Genomic DNA, 23,604 nt, shown 5'->3' on the forward strand with positions numbered 1-23,604 from the left:
ATTAACAATAAAAAAATTTTAGTAACAAATTATGCCATCAATTGGTCCCATGGTCTAGTGGTCAGGACATTGGACTCTGAATCCAGTAACCCGAGTTCAAATCTCGGTGGGACCTAAAGTATGGTTTTCTCTTTTTTATATTTTTTACTAATTCTTTATTTAATAAATATTTTATGATTATTTTTATTATTATTTTTATTTACTATGTTAAAGAGATGTACATGTATGAAATAAGTTCAATAACTACATACAATACATGGATGTACATATATGTCGAAGAATTAATCATCCAGCCTATGCACTCTTAGTCTTAGTTGTCAATAAAGGTTTTTGACTTTGTAAAATGCACCAACAATTGACTATCTAAAAATTTCTATCAACTTTTATAATATTATAACAATCATTTAAAAATGCATGGGAAAAATCACAAAGAATATAAATCTATGAAAAAAAGGTAAAAAGCACAAGTATGTTTTAATTTGATCTTTTAATATTATAATAAGGCGAAAATTTAAAATTTTTTGTTTAATTTTTTTTTTTAAGAAACTTAATTAACAGATCTTCACTAGGTCTGTGATGCAAGCTACTACATAGCAGACCTTTTTACAACTAGATATTGATATCTTTAAAGGAAGAGAGGAGGGTTGTGCAGTTAGTTAAGATTATAGTAAGGATGGAGCCTAGTGGAAAAACATTATTAGACATCCTCTTGACTAAGTTCAACGAGTCAGTTTCTATCACCAGATCATCAGAACTATGGTTGAGTAACCATTAGAGAGTTGCTCTACAGACCAGGGTTTCTACTAGTTATGAGACCGGAATGAATGGGAAAGATCCATGAGTTGTTACGTTGCTATGAAACAAGCAGTCTCATTCCTGATAATAGCACTAAACGAGGCATGGGAGTGTCTTCCATCAATAGTTGCATCGATATTGCATTTTAGGTGGCCTTTTGGGGGTGCGGACTAGCGAACAAACTTTAGGAAACCAGAGTAGGTGGAAGGGAAGAATGAGGATTATGAATGTGTTGTCACTGATCTGTAAACATTGTCTACATGACGGATGAGAGAAGAAGGTGAAGTATGTTTGTGAGACCACAAGAGGGAGTTTCTATTGTTCCCAACGCTCCATAGGATAGTTGCAACTTGGGCTTTTCCATTGGTGATAAGCAAGTTGAGTAAAAGCCCCACTAGTCTTTAAAGTTGGAGTGTGCATGGTTCATAAGTGGAAGAGCAGAAATAGACTAAGTTCTCTGAGCAAACATGCACTCTACCAACACATGCAAGACTAACTCTTTAGCTTGGAGACAAACAATGGGCATTTAAAAAGAGTGGCTCTCATTGGAAGGATGTTATGGCAAGCTTTCCAAAGGAAGACTTTCACATTCAATGTAACCTTCAGATGCCAAAGTTCTTTCCAAGCTTAGGAAGATGAATGTGGATAACTCAGTTGTAGATTTAGTGCTGCATGGTAGAGGGGGCACGGGGTGAGGTTTTCCTCTACCTGGCCAAACACATCCAGTCAACTGACCCCACAAGCCGGGCCATCAACCTGTAACATGCCCGCATTGTAGCGGGCCCAGTTACAGGTTGAGTTGTTCTCAACCCGTGACCCCGCGGGTCACTCAACCCGCCTGGTTGAACAGGTTAACCCGATGAGTTAGGTTTTTTTTTCAATTTTCAAAAAAATTCAATGCTTCACATGGGTATTGAGTCATTGACCTCTGCTACCATTCAAAAATCTTTTTACCAAATGCACTAACATATCTTAGGGAATAATGGTGAATATATATATATATATAGATAGATAGATAGTTGTTTGATTTAATGACACCTACTTCATTAAGACGATGTTGTTGAATAATGACAAGATAATGATAACTTATACTATATTTTATTTAATTAGTTACACAAAATATTTTTGTGTGTCTTACACTTGCAATATAATGTGAGTAGATATTTAGTATTAAGTGAAAACATACTGAACATATCAAGTTTCCAATTATCACCCTTAAAATTGAAATGCAAATTTGCATAAATGATTAGAAGTGTGTTTAAATTCGATAACAAAAGTAAAGATAAGAAGTCCTAAAACTAGTGACTTTTTTTTCACTAACAACATGAACATAAAAATAATAGTCTTTGAGAGTTTGAGAGTGAAACTAAGTCTTAGGTAAATATCAATAGTGACAAATAAGTAGTTAAGTGGTAATTTCGATATAAACTAAAAAGAATTATATGAACTCTCATTTCTACCACACTCAAGAAAATATATAAGCAATTTAAGTCACACCCAAGAAAATATATAAATAGTTTAATTCAATAATAAAACAAATTAAGGGTCAGCCCTTCACAATTTGTTTAAGTTATTTTAATTTGTTTCAAATTTTTATTTATTGAAATTATTATGAATTTTATGATTTTTTAAATTAATTTTTAAAAAAATATGGTTTGAGGTTTCTTTTTATTCAATTGTTTTTAATAGCAACTAAACAAAAAGTAGTAGGGTGATCAGTTATAGTGTTGGAGGGCTTTGCAATAGGTTCACGTTCAAATCCTGCAAGCTACACTCAAAGCTAATTTTACTTTTATTTAAAAAATAATAATAATATTTTAAGTTTTAAATAACCGCCGATTGGGCGGGGCGGGCCGGGCCCGTACCCGGCGGGTTGTGAGGCTTGCCAAGCTAGGTCAGGTCACCTTTGGGTGGCCTGTGACCCGCATGGTTTGCCAGGTCAACCCTGCTCGACGGGTCACTATTGTATACCGAGCCGATTATGGGTCGGCCATAAACTGACTAGGGCCCGGTTAACCGGCCAATGCCCATGTCTACTGCACGATATGCACTTTTGACTGAATAGTTCTAATTGAGAGAGAGATGTTTATAATGATTTGCACATCTCGATCATCTAAGAGAGATTATAATTTGCTACCATCTCACTGACACAAAGATGTTTAGATCCAGTTACTCTGGTGTAGTATGTAGTTTATGTTTGTTTTGCATGACTTTATAGATAATAGATGATTTTTTTCCCTTTGTCAAGGGAAGTGTTCCTACATTAGCATTGGACACATGGTTAAAAAATAAGGAAAAACATAAATATCAAAATAATTATATAACCTTCAATTTTATATTATTTAAAAAAATAAAAATAAAATTTCAACAATATTTTTTTTGTACATAAACTACCAAATGACAAGTAAATATTTACAAAATCAGTTTTTATATTCTTATAAAAAAATTTGATTTTATAATTTCATAATTGTATACCTTATAGACTTTGGTTTAAATAAAGGTTGATACAGATATTTAGCAATTCATATCAAAACTTTAATTTCAATGTCAGCAATAAATGCAGTTTACAATCATGTCATTCATTCTGTTTGAATGTATAGTAAATTTTTTCGCAGAATTTTATTTCATAGGATTCAAAATTGATTCATGTGGAATTTACTATAAGAAAAATTCCTACAGAATGTTGTTTGGATGTGCACATGAATTTTTCCATAGAAATTTTTAATTTTGTAAAAATGAAATTAGCCATTAGAGTTTTTTTAAAAAAACTAGCCCTTGGAGTTTTTGAAAAACTAAATGTTAGAGTTTTTTAAAAACTAGCCGTTAACAATTTTCCTCTATTTAAAGCTAACACTCTTATGCAACATGTAAACTTATCTCTCTTTAGTTCAAATTTTTACGTCTCAAAGTCTTTTGTTTTAATATAGATTTGGATCAATGGAAAAAGATTAATGAAGATGATGACGAATTCATGCTCACCATTTTACCAAGTCTATTTCCTATATGTTCAGAAACTAGGCATTGTCATACATTAATATTAATCTGTGATAATCTTCTCCTCCAATCTAGTTTCATGTCAAATGTTTTATGATTTTAATGTTTTATTATAAATATGAGTTTAATATCTTTTTTAGTTTATTTAATGATTATTATGAAACTTTGCATAGTTGCCATCTTTAATATTAAAAATATCACAAAAAATCAAGTGCAACATAAATTTTCTTTCTAAAAAAAGTTGTTAATCCCGAATTTGAAAAGTGAGAAAAAAAAAATCAAATATAATATTTTACTTCTTTGTCTCTATCTATTGCCAACAATCTCTTTATGCAACTAGGTATATTGTTTTGAAAAATTCTACGGGAGTCGGATATGAATAAGGTTATTGCAAAGCAATCATGGTTTACAAGCTCTTATACAAGTGTTTATCAAGTGCAAGGATAAATCCTATGCAGGTAGAGGAGGATAGTGAAGATAGTAGTAGTATAATAAGGTATCAGGGCAATATCTTGTACACCTTGACGGAAAAATGATGATTATTAGTTATTTACATGATTTAGTTTGCAAAAATAACATTTGAAAATAGTTTCTTTTTTGTTAATGGGGAAGTATATTTGGAATAAATTTTGATTCTTTTAGAAAGAAGATTAAATATCTTATTTGTTAATGGATGAGTGAATATTTATTACATTAGGGTTTATATTTTTATAACAATCTATAAATTTATTATTGCATACCGTGCTAAACCACCCTAACAATATCTTCATATAAAAAGCCATAAAAGGGAAGTGAGTGCACCACAATTCATATTATAACCCTAATTCTACAATGAGCCTAGGAGGCCGCATGCCTTTTCTTTTTTTCTATGTCTTTTTTCTTCTTTTTTTTTTATATTTCATGATTTTCTTATCTACTTTCTCCGTTCATTTTAAGTTGTCACGTTTTGGAGCTCTTTTGTGTTCCTTTTTTTACTTGTCACATTAGAAACTTTGTGCAGCATTAAATAATTTTTTTTTCTAAATTTACCTTTTAATTTAATGTACTTGTACAATTTTCAATAAAACAAAATCAACTAAGAATTAAATTATATTCTCCACTAGTGGGGTTTTAAATAAAGGTAATTTTGGAAAGTAATGGATTTTTTTTTTTATAAAATATAGGCAATCAATCAATTTTAACCAATTTTTCTTAATGGTGTGAATTAGTTAAATGTGACAACTAAAAAGGAACAAAGGGAGTATTTTTTATATTGTGATCTTTGTCTTCCAATCCAGTAACATCTAATAATCTTGGTAAGATAGTTTAATTTTGTTATTTTAAAAAATTTATTAGAATACTAATATTGATAGATTTTTATGTGTTTACATCGCGATTCATATTATAACCATAATTTTACAATGAGCATAAGCGGCCGCATACCCTTTCTTTTCTCCTATGCCTTTTTTCTTCTTTATTTTTCATATTCTTCTTATCTATTTCTTATGTTATAATCTTTGCCCTCCAATCTAGTTACATCTAATAATCTCCGTAAGATACTTTAATTTTGTTATTTTTAACATTTTATTAGTATCCTAACGGTAATATATTCTCATGTGTTTGTTTACTAATTGTTTTGTAATCATTGTAGGATTTCAATGCAAAAAATTTGGAAGGAAATCATGGATAACACATGTCTTTTCATTTTTAATTTTAGCCACAAAAAAAAAAAAATCAAATAACAAATACAGCAAATATAATATATATATTTTCTCTATTTCTAATTTTCTATTATGCATCTCTATACACTCCATCTTAGCCAAGTTTGAAGTTTGAAGGAATCATTAGGAAGTTGGCTATGGATAAAGTCGTTATAGAGTTATTGTGGCTTACAAGCTCTTGTACAAGAGTTCATCAAGTGCCAGTATAGATTCTACATAGAAGGGAATGATAAAAATAATACTTTCTCCGGTCCTTCTTACTTGTGTCATTTTAACAAAATCTAGTTGGTAATTTAAAATTTATAAAAAATTATATTAACTTTTTCAAGATAACCCTTATTTAAAACATGATTTAATATTATGTGTAGTTGAATATGATTTATTCGAAGTTATAAAAATACATTAAATACAATGGATAAATTTTAAGAAACAATATTTAATGCTTTATAAATTTTTAAAATAGACAAGTAAAAAACACCAAAAAAACTTCTAAAATGGGACAAGTAAAAAAAACACGAGGGAGTAATATAATATAGTATCAGGGTATAATTTTGTACATCTTGAGGAAAAACAATGATTATTTTATATTTATGAAGTATACTTTGTAAAAATAACATTATCTTAATAAAATAAAATTATTGATGATTTAAAAATAATATTGGTGGATTTTTTTTGGTTAATTGTGGGAAAGGATATTTTGAATAAAATTGTGATTTTTTTAAATTTTTGCAAAAGTATGGTACATGTTTTATTTTGAAATATGTGGTTTAAAATAAGACATGATTGAGGTATTCTCACATAACAAATGAGGTTATATTAAAATAAATAAATAAATTGTATAATTTATTTGATTTTTTAAAAAAAAGGAAATTCTGAGTTAGTAGTTGAAAATATTTATTAAAAAATTGCTATATTTTGATTAGAGGAGTCGTAATTGAAAAAAAACTAAAATGTTATTATATAGAAGTACTACATTATAATACCATGGTTAGGGATGTTTTTCTCAAATGTTGACTCTAGTATGTAAATATATCATTGGTTTTTTTGAAACATATTAGAGTGTCAGAAACAAATAAATCACTGACCATTTTTCTAGTCATGTAAAATTAACATAAAAAAATTAAATTAATAAAAATATTTCAAATCTAGACTTAAAATAACATTAACAAATTTAACTCGAATTTAGAAATTTCATAAATTTATCTCTTTACAAAATATTGAATATAATCAAATATCTTCTTATTGAAATTTCTTGCATTTAAAAGTAATATTTTATTTTATTTTTATAATTTGTTGTACTATGTTCCTCCTATCTTCCCAATAAATCATAATCTTTTAAAAGTAATTCACAATATTTTCCACCTATTTCATTGTAAATTTTAATAATAAAAAAGTAATAAAATTATAAATAACTGCTTTGATACATGCCAATACCACTAAAAATATACAGAGTCATATGTAACTCTAGTAATAAAATTATAAAACACAAAAACTTATTACTATAAATAATAGAATTTACATCCCCTATAGACATCTATATATAAGAAATCTATGGATGTCCAATTATCAGCCGTTGGATCATGATCCAACGACTGACATTGATGAACAATATCATTGTTTATTATATTGTTTCAAATAGTAATTACTGTTTATATTACAGTATTACTACCGTTCATCAACGTTAGCCATTAGATCGAGATCCAATGGTTGGTAATGAACATTCATAAATTTCTTATCTATAGACGTCCATAGAGATTGGTCTTCTAAATAATATTGGTCCTCTAAATAATATGATTGATAGCAGTAATCAAATTTAAAAAAATTAAAATTTTAAAAATTATAAGCTTAAATTTAAAATCTTAAGCCAAAATAAAATATAAAATATTTAATAATAAAACCACCTCTAAAATAGTGCGTACGTCATTTCCCTTTAAGGGTGTGTTTGGTTGGATGTAATTGTAAATGCATTGGATTTTCATTTACAATGTAACTAGAAATTCATAGATTTGAAAGTATTGTATGCAAAATCTAATGTTTTGATTTGGACGAACCCGGGATTTATGATGTGGGGGGAGGGCAAAATGTTATTTTCGATCAACATAAATTGTATTCAAAACAAAATAGTGCGATATTGTGACATTTAATTAAAATAATCACAAAAAAACATAAAACATTTATCTATGCACACTAGAGCTAGAATTGCCATCTGTGCGACGCATGCTACTCAGAGGAGTGACCGAATCTGACGAGTTTGCATTTTTTGAAAACATTGTAGAATCGCCTCATTGTCAATAGTTGCAAAAACCTCTTTCTCAATATTGACAATCATGCTATCGTTCATCCACTCGTCTCCCATTTTGTTGTCTGCAGTCGGGTTTTCACAATATTCATCACCGAAAATGCCCTCTCAACACTAAACATTATTTACTTATACATATATACATTATGATACATGTTAATATTTGATATTTGATATTTTCAACATTTTTTAACTCATCAAGGCATTTAATCAAACACATTGTAGGCATATTTATAAAAAATGAAATTTATCATTCATGTTATATTTATTTCACCCATAAATTTAATACATTTATTCTCTCATTTTCAATAAGAAGTAATACTTGATCATTGATTGTATGATCCAATAATTAAAAAAATAAATAAATACTAAAAATATACATACTCAAAGTGAAAACCCGAAAAGTAGAGAGGATGCGATGTAGAAGCGTACCCGAGTTGAAGAAGTACAAAAGCTGGAATTTTTGAATATTTTTGAAACACGGAAATAGATTTTTGATTAAAGGAGTAAAAACCCGACCTTTCAAATGTTTGAATGTTGGTTAGTTTTGAGAAGGAAAGAATGAACGGCTGAGATTAATTTCATCAAAATAATTGGTTTAAGTTCGAGGCAACCTTAAGAGTCAAAAATTAGTTTTTCCAATGAACGGCCGGGATGAGATCATCAAATGGATGCACATTAGTTCGAGGTAATATTAGTTGGTTTGGTTTAACCAGAATGCAATTGACTCATGCTCTCAATGCACCAATTTCATTTCGATTCATCGAAGTTTACGTAAATTATAAAAGCATAGTTTCAAACTTGGGCTGGTCCTTTGAACATCTCATCTTCCATGAATTATCCCGACTTGTACAAATGTTTTCTGAGGTCGAGTTGAATACAAAAGTTCTTCCTCATGGTCTTTAGTATCTATGTAGTGATTATCGAGGTGGATGAGAGGCTGCTGGCAGGGCTGGCATGGCCGAAGGGGGGGCTGGTTTGCATGGTTCTATAACTTCTATGTTTTTCCGAAAACCAAAAACAAAAACCTCACGGGCTCTGTGAGGGTTTGAAGCCCTGCTAGCCCCCTCTTGGTTCCGTCCCTGTTTGGTTGGATGTAACTGAAAATACTGTATTGCAAATTTTTGTGTTTGTTTAGAGGGATTTGTAAATCTGTATTATAAATCCAGGTGTTTGGTTTGATGTATTAAAAGATGTGGGCACCCATGGTTAGATTACCCCAAAACTTACAATCTTTTGTGTTTGCTTTTATTTTTAATATCAATATCGATTATTTTATTGAATGTAATTATTATATTAATCAACATAAGCATTAAATTTTTAATTAAATTAATTTCTAAATTATTGTTATATTTTTTTAAATATATTATACTTCTCGCAATAATGCTTTATTTTTAACACATGAATTTTTTATTTTCTTATTTAAATTTAAATTAATTGATATTATTTTTATTATTACAATTATTAAATTGATCAATTTACTATTAATTTTATGAAATTAATTCCTAAATTATTGCTATTATTTTAATTTGTTATAAATATTAATTATTATGTATAGTATTTTTTTTTATTAATTTAATTATATAAGCATGGAAAGATACTCATAAAAAAAGCAAAATTTCATTAAATTCTCTCACGGCATTAATAAAATTTAAAGTTAAATCTGACCCCAAAACATTCTCATGACCATGACCATACAAAGTTAACTTTTATTTTAAAAAAAAAAAATTGAAAGAGCTTCATCCGGGTAGGCAACGGCCATTAGAATCTTGGCATCAACATCTACAATGTTGATGCCATAGCTTATGAAATTGAGTGTTGATGGCGGCTGCTCAAGGTCCAAGGGAGGAGTTGACGGTGATGGCAATTTGCAGTTGCTTAGGTTTAAGGGAGAAATTGAAGGCGGCTGCAGATACTAATGTGACTGCGGAAGGAAAAGTTGAGTGCTTCGATGAAGGCTGCTCAGGGTTGGCGGAATAAGAAGTTAAGTGCTTCGACGGCTGTATTTTAAAAAATACACATTATTAGGTGCTTCTAATAATATATTTCAAGTTACATGGAATTTTAAAAGTTTGCAAACTAAACACTAGATTTTAAAATATCTAGTAACTTTTACATTTATAAAATTAAATAGTAATAATTAATTATTTAATAAATATAATATAATATAATATAATTAATTATATTATATTATGAATAGTGTTGAGGTTTTATACTCACCCGCGCTCATCGGCAACCCATTCCCGGCGCCGGAACCCTAGATCGCCGTGGTGTTCTCATAGACCTATCCATCGCTGCCCAAATCCATTCTCAGCGCGCTTATATTTCACTCCGGTCATCTCCACCGCCAACCTTTTCGGCGCCTTCCTTGAGAATCTCCTCGCAGGACTCCGATGAGTTCCGGAGAGTAGTTGTGATCTTTGTGTTTTCATAGTTACTGGTATGTGCTATTGCTTCTCATAAGAGTATGAATTGATTTTTTGTTTGCTTTAAAATTGAAAAGTTATGTTTTTGCTATTGCAATTCTTCTCAAAAGTGTAGCTATTATGATTTTTTTATCAGCACTTTCAAACAGAATAGAGAATTTCAAGGCATTTGGATGGCAATGATCATCAAGTTCTTATCAAGATAAAACCTTATCTAAGCCTCTGGCTGTCTCCTTCAAAGTTTAATCTCATCCTATTGCCCTAATCTATACAGGTATTTATTCATAAATAATGTTTTAATTGAATAGTTATGTTTGATTACAATTCTATTGATTTCTTCCTCTTCTTCTTCTTCTTCTTTAGTTCTAGCTTTAGTTTGTGGATTGACAACCTTGCACACAAGGTGCTTGACGAAATTTCTCAAAGAAAGAACAAGACTAGTTGTAAGTTTGATTAATTGATTATTCATTGTGTTTTCTGCTGTATGAAGAAGTTCACAACAAAGTCAAGTGATTTTCCAGAAGGCATTGTTCTTCAGATTTTGAAATGGCTCAGGAAGGCATTGTTTTATATCTTGAAAGGGCTATTTTGATGTTGTTTTGTTAATATGTAGCATAAGATATACACATGTCATTTGGAAAATATTCCAAGTAAAACAAGTTCAAACATAATTAAATTTTCTTGTTTCAATTCATTGTTAAGAATATGTATTCATAAATTATACTAATAACATATATGTTCTTGGCACGTTGAATACTTTTCTATAATAGATAAAAGAACTTTCTTGGCACATTAATAATATTTGCTATTACTTTAAAAACCAATGATCTAATTACATAGATATAGACATGTACTTCTATAAGTCATAATGCACTGTGTTCAATCTTTAGGTTTCAAATATTCATGTTGAGCGGATTTCTATAAGTTCAAATATACATGTTTTGCTTGCTGAGAGGTTTATATTCAAATTTACAAAATACAAATGCAGGATTTTTGTATACCATCTTGTTTCATTATTGTTCAAACCAATTAAAAATTTATTTTCTTTGATAATTTTACCTGCAATAGCGAAATTGAAATTCATCCTATTGAGTGTTTCTTCTCCTTGCTATTGGTCTACCACAAATTATGATTTAGTTTTCTTATGGAATGATTTTATCTCATTGATTGTGATTCCTTTTTTTTTTTTTAACATGATTATGTCCAGAAAGATGTGGTAATTTAAATTTTTTATAGTGCTCTGTCTGGAAATTCCATGTGAAAAAAATCCAGCCATTCTAAGCAAACTATGGCGATATGCAGATCATGTGACCGCACTTCTGGAAGTAGCTGATTTGATCTTGTGTTATCTTCTTATGAATAATTGCCAAACTGCTTAGAGATACTGGCTTGTAGTAAATAACTCAGGTTTTGGTTGGCAGATTTATGTGAAAGTTTTTTTGGTGGAACTACAAACTGGAAAATGATACCTCAACAGATTCTCATTGACCAGTGGATGCAGAATATAATTCTGGATTGGGAGATTTCTTGGAGTGGTTTGAATATATTTTCCTATGGAAAACGTTTTGCTGAAAGCCCTGTTGTGATGGACGCTTAGTTCTAAACTTCTAAAGCACTTCTTGAGTGGAGGATCACTTGAATTTAAATAATATTTCTACAGCTTTCAATGTGTGCATCTTTAGCTGATGGCTTTGCTTTGTTAGGAATGATTAATTGTCCCTCCAAACACGTAAATGTATATCGATATATACAATGTGTGTAATCTATAAATATATATGTATAGATTTATATTAATTTTTTTAGGAGAGTTAAAATTTTATGATTTTACGATTTTACGACCCGATCGTATGATCTGATTATATAGAGCCCTTAACTATCCTAGTTAAAATAGCGATTTTGGCAACCATGATCTACATGACTACATGTGTTGTTTTCATATTTGTATTTCCTGGTTTGACTAGTTGTTTTAGTGGAAGAATAATGTTGATGATAATATTTTTTTTTGTCTCAGGTTCTTTGAATGGACCAAGAGCTGGAGTTGTCACTGCAAGACCTGAATGAAAAGGCATACAAGTTATTTTTGGAGTTCATGACAAGGTATGTTATATGATTAAGAACTCTGCAATAGTGAATGTTATCATCGTTGTGCTTTTTTATTTGGCTTTTTTCGCATGTAGAACTGAATTTCATTTTATGTTGTTGTGGCTATTTTTGTTTGAAATCTTGGAAAATTTTATATTTACTGAAATGTGCATTCCCACGCAACAATGACCAAATTGCGCGGGGTGCGCATCTACGTGGTTTTTTAAAAACAAAATGGGCCGGGATTTTTTTAAAATATATTTTTGAAAACAAAACATATAATGCGGAGCCCAATTGATTTTTAAAATAAAAAATAATATATTTTTCATTTTAGTCCCTCCAAATACTTTTTGAAGATTTCTTTTTATTACAAATGCGACAAGAGCAACAATCAAGGACGTGCACACAATCGAGAATTGAACATCCGGTTGTGACTCTATGACACCCTATGCATAAAGGGACCCCTACCACTCGTACATGGTGAACCTTTACTCACCATGCGTTGGGTGGAATTTAAACTAACCTCATGCATGAGCGCGAAGACTTTATCCATTGAGCTAGCCCAATGTTAGTTTTAAGATGTTTCTCTTTGCCCACTTATACTTCTTTACGTTTATTTTTATCCATTTATTCTCATTTTTCAATATTTTAAGAGTAATTAGTATATTTTTTACAATGTTATTTTTTACAACAATGAGAATGTTGAATTTCATTATAACGATCATGCTTAATAATAATTAAAACAAGCTCATGCAATATTGTCAATAGATCTATATATTGTAAAGAGTCTACAACAATTATAATGTTTAGGCTACATTACACTAATGTTGCACTTGTTGCATTTGTTAAAAAAAAAAAAAATAATATGGACTGACTGAAATGAAAAATGTATTATTTTTTATTTTAAAAAATCAATTGGGCCCTACATTATATGTTTTTAAATATTTAAAATAATTCTTGGGCATGCTTTGTTTTTAAATGTGCACCCTGCGCAATTTGGTCATTGTTGCACAGGGTGCACATTTCCGTAAATGATAAAAAGTTTGTAATATTTCAAAAAAATAGCCTGTACCCAACCTTTTTTTTGTGTGTGCTTACCTTTTCTTGATGCATGGGTTTCTTATTTATGCTGTATGGATTTGCTAAAAGCATAAGCTTTAAGGTGTAGATGACTAGAATTTATTTATTTATTTTTTGCCTATTTTGTTCAGTTGAATGGCTTCCATTATTTATTTAATTTATAATAATTGTGTATGTTTGGATGAAGGGAAAAATGATAAGAAAATATGACAGCAACAATTGTGGAAGTGAAGAGTATGAAAATTGCTTCTTTTCCATTTGTTTGTCTTTTGCATTTTTAAAACTCACAATCTATTCATATAGGAAATCAAACAGTTTTTAAATTCAAATCCTTGATGGTTGCTTTTTTGCCATACATTTTCTATGTGCAATTTGTTGGTGTACCCCCTTGGTTTGAGATTTAAGATCTTGATTGAAAAAAAAAACTCATCAAGTATATTCATCTCTTTTTCCACCAACCTGTAAACTGGAAACCTTGTCAATATATTGCCATTGTGCTTGTCATTGACAAATTATCCATCTTGGTTAAATAATATATATAGTTACTGGCAGCCCTTTCTAATCAGCTTTCCTCTACACATCAACTGCATTTATGTTTTCTTTGAATTTTTCCTCCTACAATACTATCTGATGAATGCCATGTTTGGCCAGGACCAAGAATTTCTTATGCTTGTTATTAGGATATCTAGTGGTGGACATGCATTTCTTAAATCGATGATCTTCTGTTTGCTTCATATTACTTTGCAGATTGGAATTGTTTCCCACTTTTGTTCTTATTATGATAATTTAACGAGCTGACATCACTAAATACCATTTTCTTTTAATTCCTTAATTTTGGCTAAGTGTTGAAATTCTTTTCTTGCCTTCTTTGAATCATGGATGAAAATCTCCGGTAGAACTGCACAGTTGGAGGAGTTGGCCAATGTAGGTCATCGTTTCCTTAGTGAATTTCATCAGCAGCTAGGTAACTGTTTTATTTTCATTTATATTTTTATGGTATGGCTATAAGTTTTCAAGAAAAAAATAACTTCCTAAAAAGGTTTTAGTAGCAAATATTTAGTGTTACTGAACTTTCATATCCACCAATGTTCTATAAAAGCCTAATTGAGGAGGATGATACATCTAAATTGCTTTCCCAAGACTGTTTTCGAGAGTGCACATATGCTTTTTATGTTCATTCAGGCCTCTCCTTGGGGTGGTTTTTGAAACTTTTTAGGCATGCCCTACATTCAACTTGTTTATCATGGAGCAGTTATTTGTGATTATTGAAAGTTATAGGATCTTGTGGTAAGCTTGCATTGCTTTGTTGAATATAGCATGTAAGGTCTGGAAAATTATATTTCATTAGTTTTCATTCAGAATGAGATATTTGATGCCATCAACTTTTCTTTCTTGGCAGAGATGTTGAGAAGGCCTTCTTTCATTGAAACTTCTAAGTTAGTCAATAGCATAACTAAAGTTAATCAAACTGACAGAATGAAGGCGTATATTGAAGCTGGTTGCAAAAATATTCCCCTTGATGTGCAAAGTATAAGCAAGTGTAAGTTAATCTTTTCATCATTTAATTGTCCATCTTTAGAATGCTACATTGTTTTATTTATCTACACATGAAAAGTTGCATGTTCAGCACTTGGAAAACCTATTTTTTCATATGTCCCCCTTCATGTCACATTTGTTGATCAGCCCAGTAAAATACTATGTATAATTATTATGTGATGATGGTTTGCTGGCTTCTCAACTCGCAAAATTTAGAAACTTGATGTGATAAGAAAGTATGGATTTGTAGGATAACAATAGAAAACATTCTTCATCCAATGCCTTGTTGGTGTGGAAAATTTGAGTCTGAATGTTTTGAATGTTTTGAATATTTTGATGAATTTTTTGTTACTGATTTATGTTTAATCCTTGACCATTCAATATAGGATCTTTTTTTAAATTTTATTTTAGCCTGTATCTTGTTCTTTAAATTTTTGTAATGTGGCCAGTATTTGTTGTGTTTCTATTCTTTTGGGCACCATCGCCTAAATATTCTCTTTCCTTTATTCATATGGACATGTATATGGAAGTACATTCTTGCAAACAAGGACTTCAGAACCATGTAGAAAAAGGTGAGACTGATCTTTCCTTTCAAATCAACAATTGCATGTTAATCCATGTCTTTTGAATGCATCTACGCCCAATTGAGGAGCTTATCTTTCCTGATATTTTTCTCACCCAGTTTGAGGATTTTATTATCACTGATGCTTTTGTTTACCTCTGACAATGTGTGTCATCAAGCCAGCCTGGTCCTGTGGTATGACACTTTTTATGCACTCACTGGGCGCACTTTCTTCACTATCGAAAATTTAAGGTCTAATATGCCAGTTCAGCGAAAATATCTATCCAGGGAATCTAGCTTTCAGGAACATTGATCAACCCACATGCATGATTCTGAATAAATAGATAGTCTCCAGAAGGTTTTAATGAAAATGGATACCGGTGTTATTCAACAAACACAAACTAGTTGAAAATATTTCCTTTTGGCTATCTTATAATTATATATATATATATATTATGGATATTAGTGAGTCACATTTGATTCTCAAGTGTCTTCGGATTTTATGCTTCAGCCAAAATTCTGCTTGATGAACTTGACTGCGTCGCGGAAGATGCCATTCGTGTTATGCGTATGGCTGATGAAAGTATTTCACATTTCTTGGATGAAAGTTCAGGGAATGGGGTAAAGCAGGATGTGCTTTCTTTTGAAGAGGTTTGAGCAGCATTTGCCATTATTCACTTTTTATTTCCTGTTGGTCTCAAGCTCTCAATGTCCTTTTTTATTATGCTGACCATTTAAATGTTCACTCATGAAAGTAGAGAAGCTATATTTCGATTCTAAAATTGTCCATAGCGCTAGATATGAAAAGTAGAGAAGTATTTTCAGGTGTTTGGTTTCACAAAGAATATGGAATTTTTTAGCAAATGAAAGAGAAGACATTAGAAAAAATTTCCTTTTTGTAATGTCAATCATTTGCATTAACTTCAATTTTCTTTTCTTTTCCGTCATACAGGAAGAAACTGAACCGATCTCATTTACAAGACAGTTCAATTTTATATGCCACGATCATGATGGTGATTTACCAAATGCTGAAGCTAGATTATGCTATGCAGGTAAAATGAACTAAATCTATCACTTCTAGACTTGCATCACTCTTATGCTAAAACACATCATCTTCTTCTTTTCGTCGATAATGGTGTAGGAAAATATTGTTAAATCTCTTGATCTCAAAACAACTTCATCAGAGTTGGAAAGCTACTGCCTCATGTGGGATCTCCGGCCATACATTAATGACAGCATAATGCGCCGTGCTTGGAGCTTTGTTGCATGACAAAAGCAGAGTATGGAAATATACTACTGAATGATGATCATTCAATACCAGTGTCATTTGCAGTTGTAGCCTTTCATGAATATAGATTTTCTGTATTGATTCAAAGCTTTTTGATCTTTCAATGATAAAGACTAACAAGATCTCAGTGTAGCATTAAATTGGTATTATATTACAATTGAATTTTCCATCTATGTTTTTGTCAGAAATTTTGAGGCTTGAATGTATTCGTCTCGATAATCATATTTTTCATGATATTTATTTCAATGGTTATACAAAAATTCAAGTTTTGCTTAAAAGTCAGGTAAATAATGTTATTTTAGTAACCGTTTTAAAGTACAACAACAGCTTTCGTAGCTCAGTTGGTTAGAGCACCCGTTTAGTAAGCGGGAGGTCTTGAGTTGCTTTCTCAACGAAAGCAATGCCTATCCGATCTTCACAACAATCTTATCCATTGTCTCACCTGATTTTCCCTAATTCAATGCTTTAAACCCTACAAATCCTTGTTTCTCCTTCAAACTCCTTCCCAATTCTCTTCCTCAATCCATCCAAATTCTCTTTCTCATGGCTTACGCTCTTCCTGATGATGCTCTCTTTCTTGGCCTTGATAGCTCCACTCAGTGAGTATCTCTATCTCTTCCTTCAATTCTGTGATTTTTAATCTTTTGATAGTCATACATTGTATTCTGTGGTCGTGTGATTTTGAATAAATTTTTCATGTGTTTTTGGAGTATTATGCTAGTTTATACTGTGAAGAATGCCATCATGCTTTCAAGTTCTTGTTTTTCTTTCTAGTTATGGTCTAATTTATGCAAATATATTGTTTGTTTGGATGTTAGCAACGCAATTGAACAGTTGCTAGAACAGTTGCTAACCTTTTTGTAGTTTGATATAGTTTTAGTAGTAATAGAATCCTTCACCAAAAAAGGGTTTTTTTTTTTGCCTTCTGGTTTGGTAGCAACCTTTGATGGAATCATCAGAGAAGAAATAGTTTGAAATTCAAGTAATGTGCTTTAGTATAGGTAGTCTGTTTGTTTATGATGAAATACTCAAAATTCCAGTTGGAGAATCTTTCCTTAAGATGAGGATTCATTGGCATTCCCAATGGATCTCTCTGATCTTTTTTTGTCATGGAAGGTGAGCGCTGTGTCTTCTTCTTTTGCTAACAAAATTTTGTGGTCTGATAAACTCTGGAAGGTCTATATGCTATTGTTTGCTTTTATGTTTTTTTTCCTCAGAACACCAACAATTGGTTGAATGTGCTTTTGTTTGTTAACAGGTCATTGAAGGCAACCATCTTAGATGCCAACCTTTCGATCGTCGCTTCAGAGCAAATCAACTTTGATTCTGAACTGCCACACTACAAGACCAAGGATGGTGTCTATAGAGATTCTTCAGATAATAGCAGAATAGTTTCCCCAACCCTGATGTGGGTGGAGGCTTTGGACCTTTTGCTAGAAAAGTTGAAGTCTAAAGTGGACTTTGGAAGGGTTGCTGCTATTTCAGGTAGTGGACAACAACATGGAAGTGTTTACTGGAGGAAGGGTAGCAATGCTATCTTAGCCTCTTTAAACGCGAAAGTGCCTTTAGTGTCACAGCTTGCTGACGCTTTCTCTACAAAGGAGTCACCTATATGGATGGACAGCAGTACTACTGTGCAATGCCGAGAAATTGAGGAAGCTGTGGGGGGTGCACTGGAATTATCAAAGCTTACTGGATCCCGTGCATATGAGAGATTCACAGGGCCCCAAATTCGGAAGCTATTTCAAACACAGGAAGAAATTTATCATAACACTGAGAGGATCTCTCTTGTCAGTTCCTTCATGGCTTCTCTTCTAATTGGAGGGTTATGCTAGTATCGATGAGACTGATGCAGCAGGCATGAATTTGATAGATATTAAGGAGCGTATTTGGTCTAAAGTTGTTTTGGAGGTTTGCCTTTTTAGACTCAACCTGAGCTTTGATGTTTTTAGCTTCTAGATTTTTCTCATTGTAAGCTTTTGTAGGTTACTGCTCCGGGTTTAGAGGAGAAGCTTGGGAAATTGGCACCATCTCACACAGTTGCTGGTCCAATAGCTCCATATTTTGTGGACAAGTAAGTTGGAATTGTCTGTTGAGCACACTGCTTCAGATGTAATGAGCTATGTCAATTTCACTTAATTTTTTTGTTTGTTCATGATTATATATTGCTTCTTATTTCTTAATTTTGAATTTATTGTGTTCTGATTTACGAGTGTCAAACTTTAATTAGTTTCAACTAGATAATTCTCATTGATTCGCATCTCATACTATTTAAATTACTGTCATATTTAGTTATTGAGCACCTTGAAATGTTGCCTATAAGCTTAAAAAGGACAAAAGTTAGCGGACTTTAGGATTTAAATTTTTAGATTAACATAGTTAATGGATTATCATATATTGAATAAATCCTATTCAAACTATGAAACAGAAAACCTAACTTCTATTTAAGTTGGAAACAAAAATAGAAAATTCTTTATAAAAGACCTAGAAAACTCTAGGGATTTTTGCATGAACATGAAAAACTGTGTAACTAATACACTTCTGGAAAAACTATGTTTTCTTATCTACGCCTATGAAACATTTGATCTTTACTTATTCAGTTATGTTCCCCTATTTTTAAAAGGCAGTTTTTAAAGTTGATATAGGCGGTCACAATGGTACCTTTTGCATTTCCCCTCCTTCCCTAACTTTTGTTACTTTCACCATTTGTTTTTCTCTATACTAGGACACTATGCAGGTAATTATGTAACATCATGCACATGTCTTTGATGTGTAGAACTAGCGTCTTTCAACAAGGGGATTTATTTATTTATTTTATTACTAATTATGAGAATAATAACTTTCTGTGGCATCCATGCTGACAGGTTTCAATTTAAGAGCAGCTGCTTGGTTATCCACTGGTCTGGAGACAATCCAAATAGCTTGGCAGGTTGGTAATCAGTGTCAATAAATCTTATCTACATAATCTGCAGCTCCTTTGTTTTACTCTGCTGTATTTTCTTTTGTTTGGTGTTCATATTCAGCCTTTTAAGCTTTCATTTTAACGCATATTCAAACCTTTATTGCTGCATATTTCTTGGCATTCTTAAGATTAAAATGAGTGATGTCCTAAGAGCTGCCTTTTGGATGTTAGCTTTGAATAGATCATTAGATCATTAAATGATATGATCTTATGATCTGATTTTATAGAGCCCTTAACTATCCTAGTTAAAATAGCGATTTTGGCAACCATGATCTACATGACTACAAGTGTTGTTTTCATATTTGTATTTCCTGATTTGACTAGTTGTTTTAGTGGAAGAATGATGTTGATGATAATATATTTTTTGTCTCATGTTCTTGAATGGACCAAGAGCTGGAGTTGTCACTGCAAGACCTGAATGAAAAGGCGTACAAATTATTTTTGGAGTTCATGACAAGGTATGTTATATGATTAAGAACTCTGTAATAATGAATGTTATCATTGTTGTGATTTTTTATTTGGCTTTTTTCGCTTGCAGAACTGAATTTCATTCTATGTCGCTATGGCTATTTTTGTTTGAAATCTTGGAAAATTTTATATTTACTGAAATGTGCACCCCACGCAACAATGACCAAATTGCACGGGGTGCGCATCTACGTGGTTTTTTAAAAACAAAACGGGTCCAGGTATTTTTTTAAATATTTTTTTTAAAACAAAACATATAATGCGGAGCCCATTTGATTTTTAAAATAAAAAATAATATATTTTTTATTTTAGTCCCTCCAAATACTGCAACAATCAAGGGTGTGCGCACAATCGAGAATTAAACACCCGGCTGGGACTCTATGGCATCCTATGCATAAGGGACCCCTATAAGTCGTACATGGTGAACCTTTACTCACCATGCGTTGGGTGAGATTTGAACTAACCTCATGTATGAGCGTGAAAACCTTATCCATTGAGCTAGCCCAATATTGGTTTTAAGATGTTTCTCTTTGCCCACTTATACTTCTTTACATTTATTTTTATCCGTTTATTCTCATTTTTAATAATTTAAAGAAATTAGTATATTTTTTACAATGTTTTTTTTTACAACAATGAGAATGTTGAATTTCATTATAACGATCATGCTTAATAATAATTAAAACAAACTCATGCAATATTGTCAATGGATGAGAACAATTATATTTATTAGGAAGAGTTTGCAACAATTATAATGTTTAGGCTACATTACACTAATGTTGCGCTTGTTGCATTTGTCAAAAATGGACTGATTGAAATGAAAATTGTATTATTTTTTATTAGGCCCTACATTATATAATTTTTAAAATATTTAAAGTAATTCCTGGGCCTCTTTGTTTTTATATGTGCGGCCTGCGCAATTTGGGCATTGTTGTTTTTATATGTGCGGCCTGCGTAAATGAAAAAAAAGTTTGTAATATTTAAAAAAAATAGTCTGTACCCAACCTTTTTTTTGTGTGTGCTTACCTTGTCTTGATGCACGGGTATCTTATTTATGCTGTATGGATTTGCCAAAAGCATAAGCTTTATGGTGCAGATAACTAGAATTTTTTTTTCCTATTTTGTTTAGTTGAATGGCTTCCTTTATTTATTTAATTTTTAATAATTGTGTATATTTGGATGAAGGGAAAAGTGATAAGAAAATATGACAGCAAAAATTATGGAAGTGAAGAGTATGAAATTTTTTTTTTCATTTGTTTGTCTTTTGCGTTGTTAATAAGTTTTGTCATATTAGATCTAGGTTAAAACTTACAATCTTTTATATAGAAAATCAAACAGTTTCAAAATTCAAATCCTTGATGGTTGCTTTGTTGCCATACATTTTGTATGTGCAATTTGTTGGTTTACCCCTTTGGTTTGAGATTTAAGATCTTGGTTGAAAAATAAAAAACCTTGTCAAGGACATTCATATCTTTTGCCACCAACCTGTAAACTGGAAACCTTGTCAATATATTGCCATTGTGCTTGTCGTTGACAAATTATCTATCATGGTTAAATAATATATTTAGTTACTGGCAACCATTTCTTATCAGCTTTCCTCTACACCTCAACTGCATTTCTGCTTTCTTTGAATTTTTCCGCCTACAATACCATCTGATGAATGTCATGTTTGGCTAGGATCAAGAATTCCTTATGCTTGTTATTAGGATATCTAGTGGTGGACATGCATTACTTAAATTGATGATATTTTCTTTGCTCCATTGTATTTTGCAGATTGGAATTGTTTCCCACTTGTGTTCTTATTATGATAATTTAACGAGTTGCCATCACTAAATACCATTTTCTTTTAATTGCTTAATTTTGGCTAAGGGGCTGTTTGGTATGGGGGAAAGTAACAACTTTCCCTGGAAAGTTGAGGTTGTGAAAAGATTTCATATGTTTGGTTGAAAAAAAGACCATGTAAAGTAATGGTCAAATTGTAATTACTTTCTCTTTGACCAATGAAAAGGATTCATAGGGGGAGGGGGTGTGAAACGGATTACATCATGGGTGGGAAAGTAGGAGACATGTAAAATTCCAATTTCACCCTTTTCTAACATTAAAATTCTTATATTTTGTCCATTCTTCTTTTTAAAAACCCTAACTTTAGCAAAGAACTTCTCCACCGCTCTTCTCAAAACCGTGAGCGTCAAGCCAATCTCGGTAGAAAGTCATATAATGTAATAAGAATCTTTTCTTATCGCTTTTGATATTGTTTTTATTGATAATGGATTTTTATTGAAACTCATTGAAAAGAAACATGCACAATACATTTTCTTTAGGTGAGATCTATCCACAAAAAAGATTGCCAAAAATTCATATAGGAAGCGCCATTTCTTGGATAAAGTTCGATGAATCATATTTCTCATAATAGAGAAGAAGAATTAAATATCTACTTTTGTCCTGTATATAAGCAATTTTCTTAATTTATTTATATATAAACCATTGATTAATGTGAAAAATTAAAACATAGTTAAAAATTAAAAATAATTGATATTCATCGAAGGGTAAAATTGAGAATAAAACATAACTTTGCATGGAAAGGTTATTCATAACAAACAAAAAGAAATTCATTTTTGCATGTATTTCAATTGCAATTTTCGAGGTTCATACCAAACACTGTGATTGCTACTTTGCAGAAAAGTAAATCGGAGAAACGAATGCAGTGGAAATACTGCGAGGGAAAGCAAGCTTTCCATGCAAAGTACCAAACGGGCCCTAAGTGCTATTTCTTTTCTTGCCTTCTTTGACTCATGGATGAATATCTGCGGTGAGAAGTCTCGCACGCTTGGAGGGAGTTGGCCAATGTAGGTCAATCGCTTTCCTTCCTGAATTCTCATCAGCAGCTAGTGACTGTTTTGTTTCATTTATCTTTTTATGGTATGGCTATAAGTTTTCTAGAAATAATAACTACCTAAAAAGTTCTGGTAGTAAACATTTAGTGTTAGTGAACTTTCATATCCACCAATGTTCTACACAAGCCCAATCGAGGAGGATAACACTTTTAAATTGCTTTCCCAAGACTGATCTCGAGAGTGCACATATTCTTTTTATGTTCATTCAGGCCTTTCCTTAGGGTGGTTTTTGAAACTTTTTAGGCACGGCCTACATTCAACTTGTTTATCATGGAGCGGTTATTTGTGATTATTGAAAGTTATAGGATCTTGTGGTAAGCTTTCATTGCAGCATGTAAGGTCTGGAAAATTATATTTCATTAAATTTCATTCAGAATGAGATATTTGATGCCTTCAACTTTTCTTTCTTGGCAGAGATGTTGAGAAGGCCTTCTTCATTGAAACTCTCAAGTTAGTCACCAGCATAACTAAGAGTTAATCAAACTGACAGGAATGAAGGCGTGAGTATTAAAAAGCTGGTTGCA

At 31.5% G+C, this 23,604-nt stretch overlaps 2 protein-coding genes and 1 non-coding gene across 6 annotated transcripts; all 3 read left to right on the forward strand.

The window, feature by feature from the left end:
• Window positions 1-43: 43 nt before the first annotated feature.
• Window positions 44-115, forward strand: TRNAQ-CUG. Its single transcript has one exon. It is a non-coding gene; the product is annotated as a tRNA-Gln (tRNA).
• Window positions 116-9,991: 9,876 nt separating this feature from the next.
• Window positions 9,992-16,767, forward strand: LOC120254331. 4 transcript variants are annotated; one of them, XM_039262451.1, is made up of 10 exons: window positions 9,993-10,228; window positions 10,351-10,488; window positions 10,578-10,657; window positions 12,226-12,311; window positions 14,273-14,340; window positions 14,776-14,916; window positions 15,443-15,484; window positions 15,986-16,125; window positions 16,427-16,526; window positions 16,616-16,767. In XM_039262451.1, exons 4-10 carry the CDS (start codon window positions 12,235-12,237, stop codon window positions 16,627-16,629), a joined length of 582 nt encoding a protein of 193 aa, XP_039118385.1. In that variant the 5' UTR covers window positions 9,993-10,228; window positions 10,351-10,488; window positions 10,578-10,657; window positions 12,226-12,234; the 3' UTR covers window positions 16,630-16,767. The 4 variants fall into 4 exon arrangements, with proteins under 4 accessions (XP_039118388.1, XP_039118387.1, XP_039118385.1 ...); XM_039262452.1 differs by having other exon boundaries at window positions 10,364-10,488; XM_039262454.1 differs by lacking the exon at window positions 15,443-15,484 and having other exon boundaries at window positions 9,992-10,228.
• Window positions 16,768-17,223: 456 nt separating this feature from the next.
• LOC120254329 (xylulose kinase 2-like) lies at window positions 17,224-20,990 on the forward strand. Its single transcript, XM_039262450.1, is given in 6 exon segments — window positions 17,224-17,361; window positions 18,021-18,585; window positions 18,587-18,673; window positions 18,748-18,836; window positions 19,627-19,691; window positions 20,116-20,990. Coding segments are annotated over 6 exon segments (942 nt in total). The 5' UTR covers window positions 17,224-17,305; the 3' UTR covers window positions 20,196-20,990.
• Window positions 20,991-23,604: the final 2,614 nt, after the last annotated feature.

The sequence above is a fragment of the Dioscorea cayenensis genome, unplaced genomic scaffold (genome assembly GCF_009730915.1).
Source record: "Dioscorea cayenensis subsp. rotundata cultivar TDr96_F1 unplaced genomic scaffold, TDr96_F1_v2_PseudoChromosome.rev07_lg8_w22 25.fasta BLBR01000419.1, whole genome shotgun sequence".
NCBI classification, from domain to species: Eukaryota; Viridiplantae; Streptophyta; class Magnoliopsida; order Dioscoreales; family Dioscoreaceae; genus Dioscorea; species Dioscorea cayenensis.

Bases quoted from the DNA above. Each gene is read 5' to 3' on its own strand.
- LOC120254331 (XM_039262453.1), top strand. From the start codon at position 12,235: ATGGACCAAGAGCTGGAGTTGTCACTGCAAGACCTGAATGAAAAGGCA. The intron at 12,312-14,272 runs GTATGTTATATG...AATCTCCGGTAG, and splicing joins TTTTTGGAGTTCATGACAAG to AACTGCACAGTTGGAGGAGT. The intron at 14,341-14,775 runs GTAACTGTTTTA...CTTTCTTGGCAG, and splicing joins TGAATTTCATCAGCAGCTAG to AGATGTTGAGAAGGCCTTCT.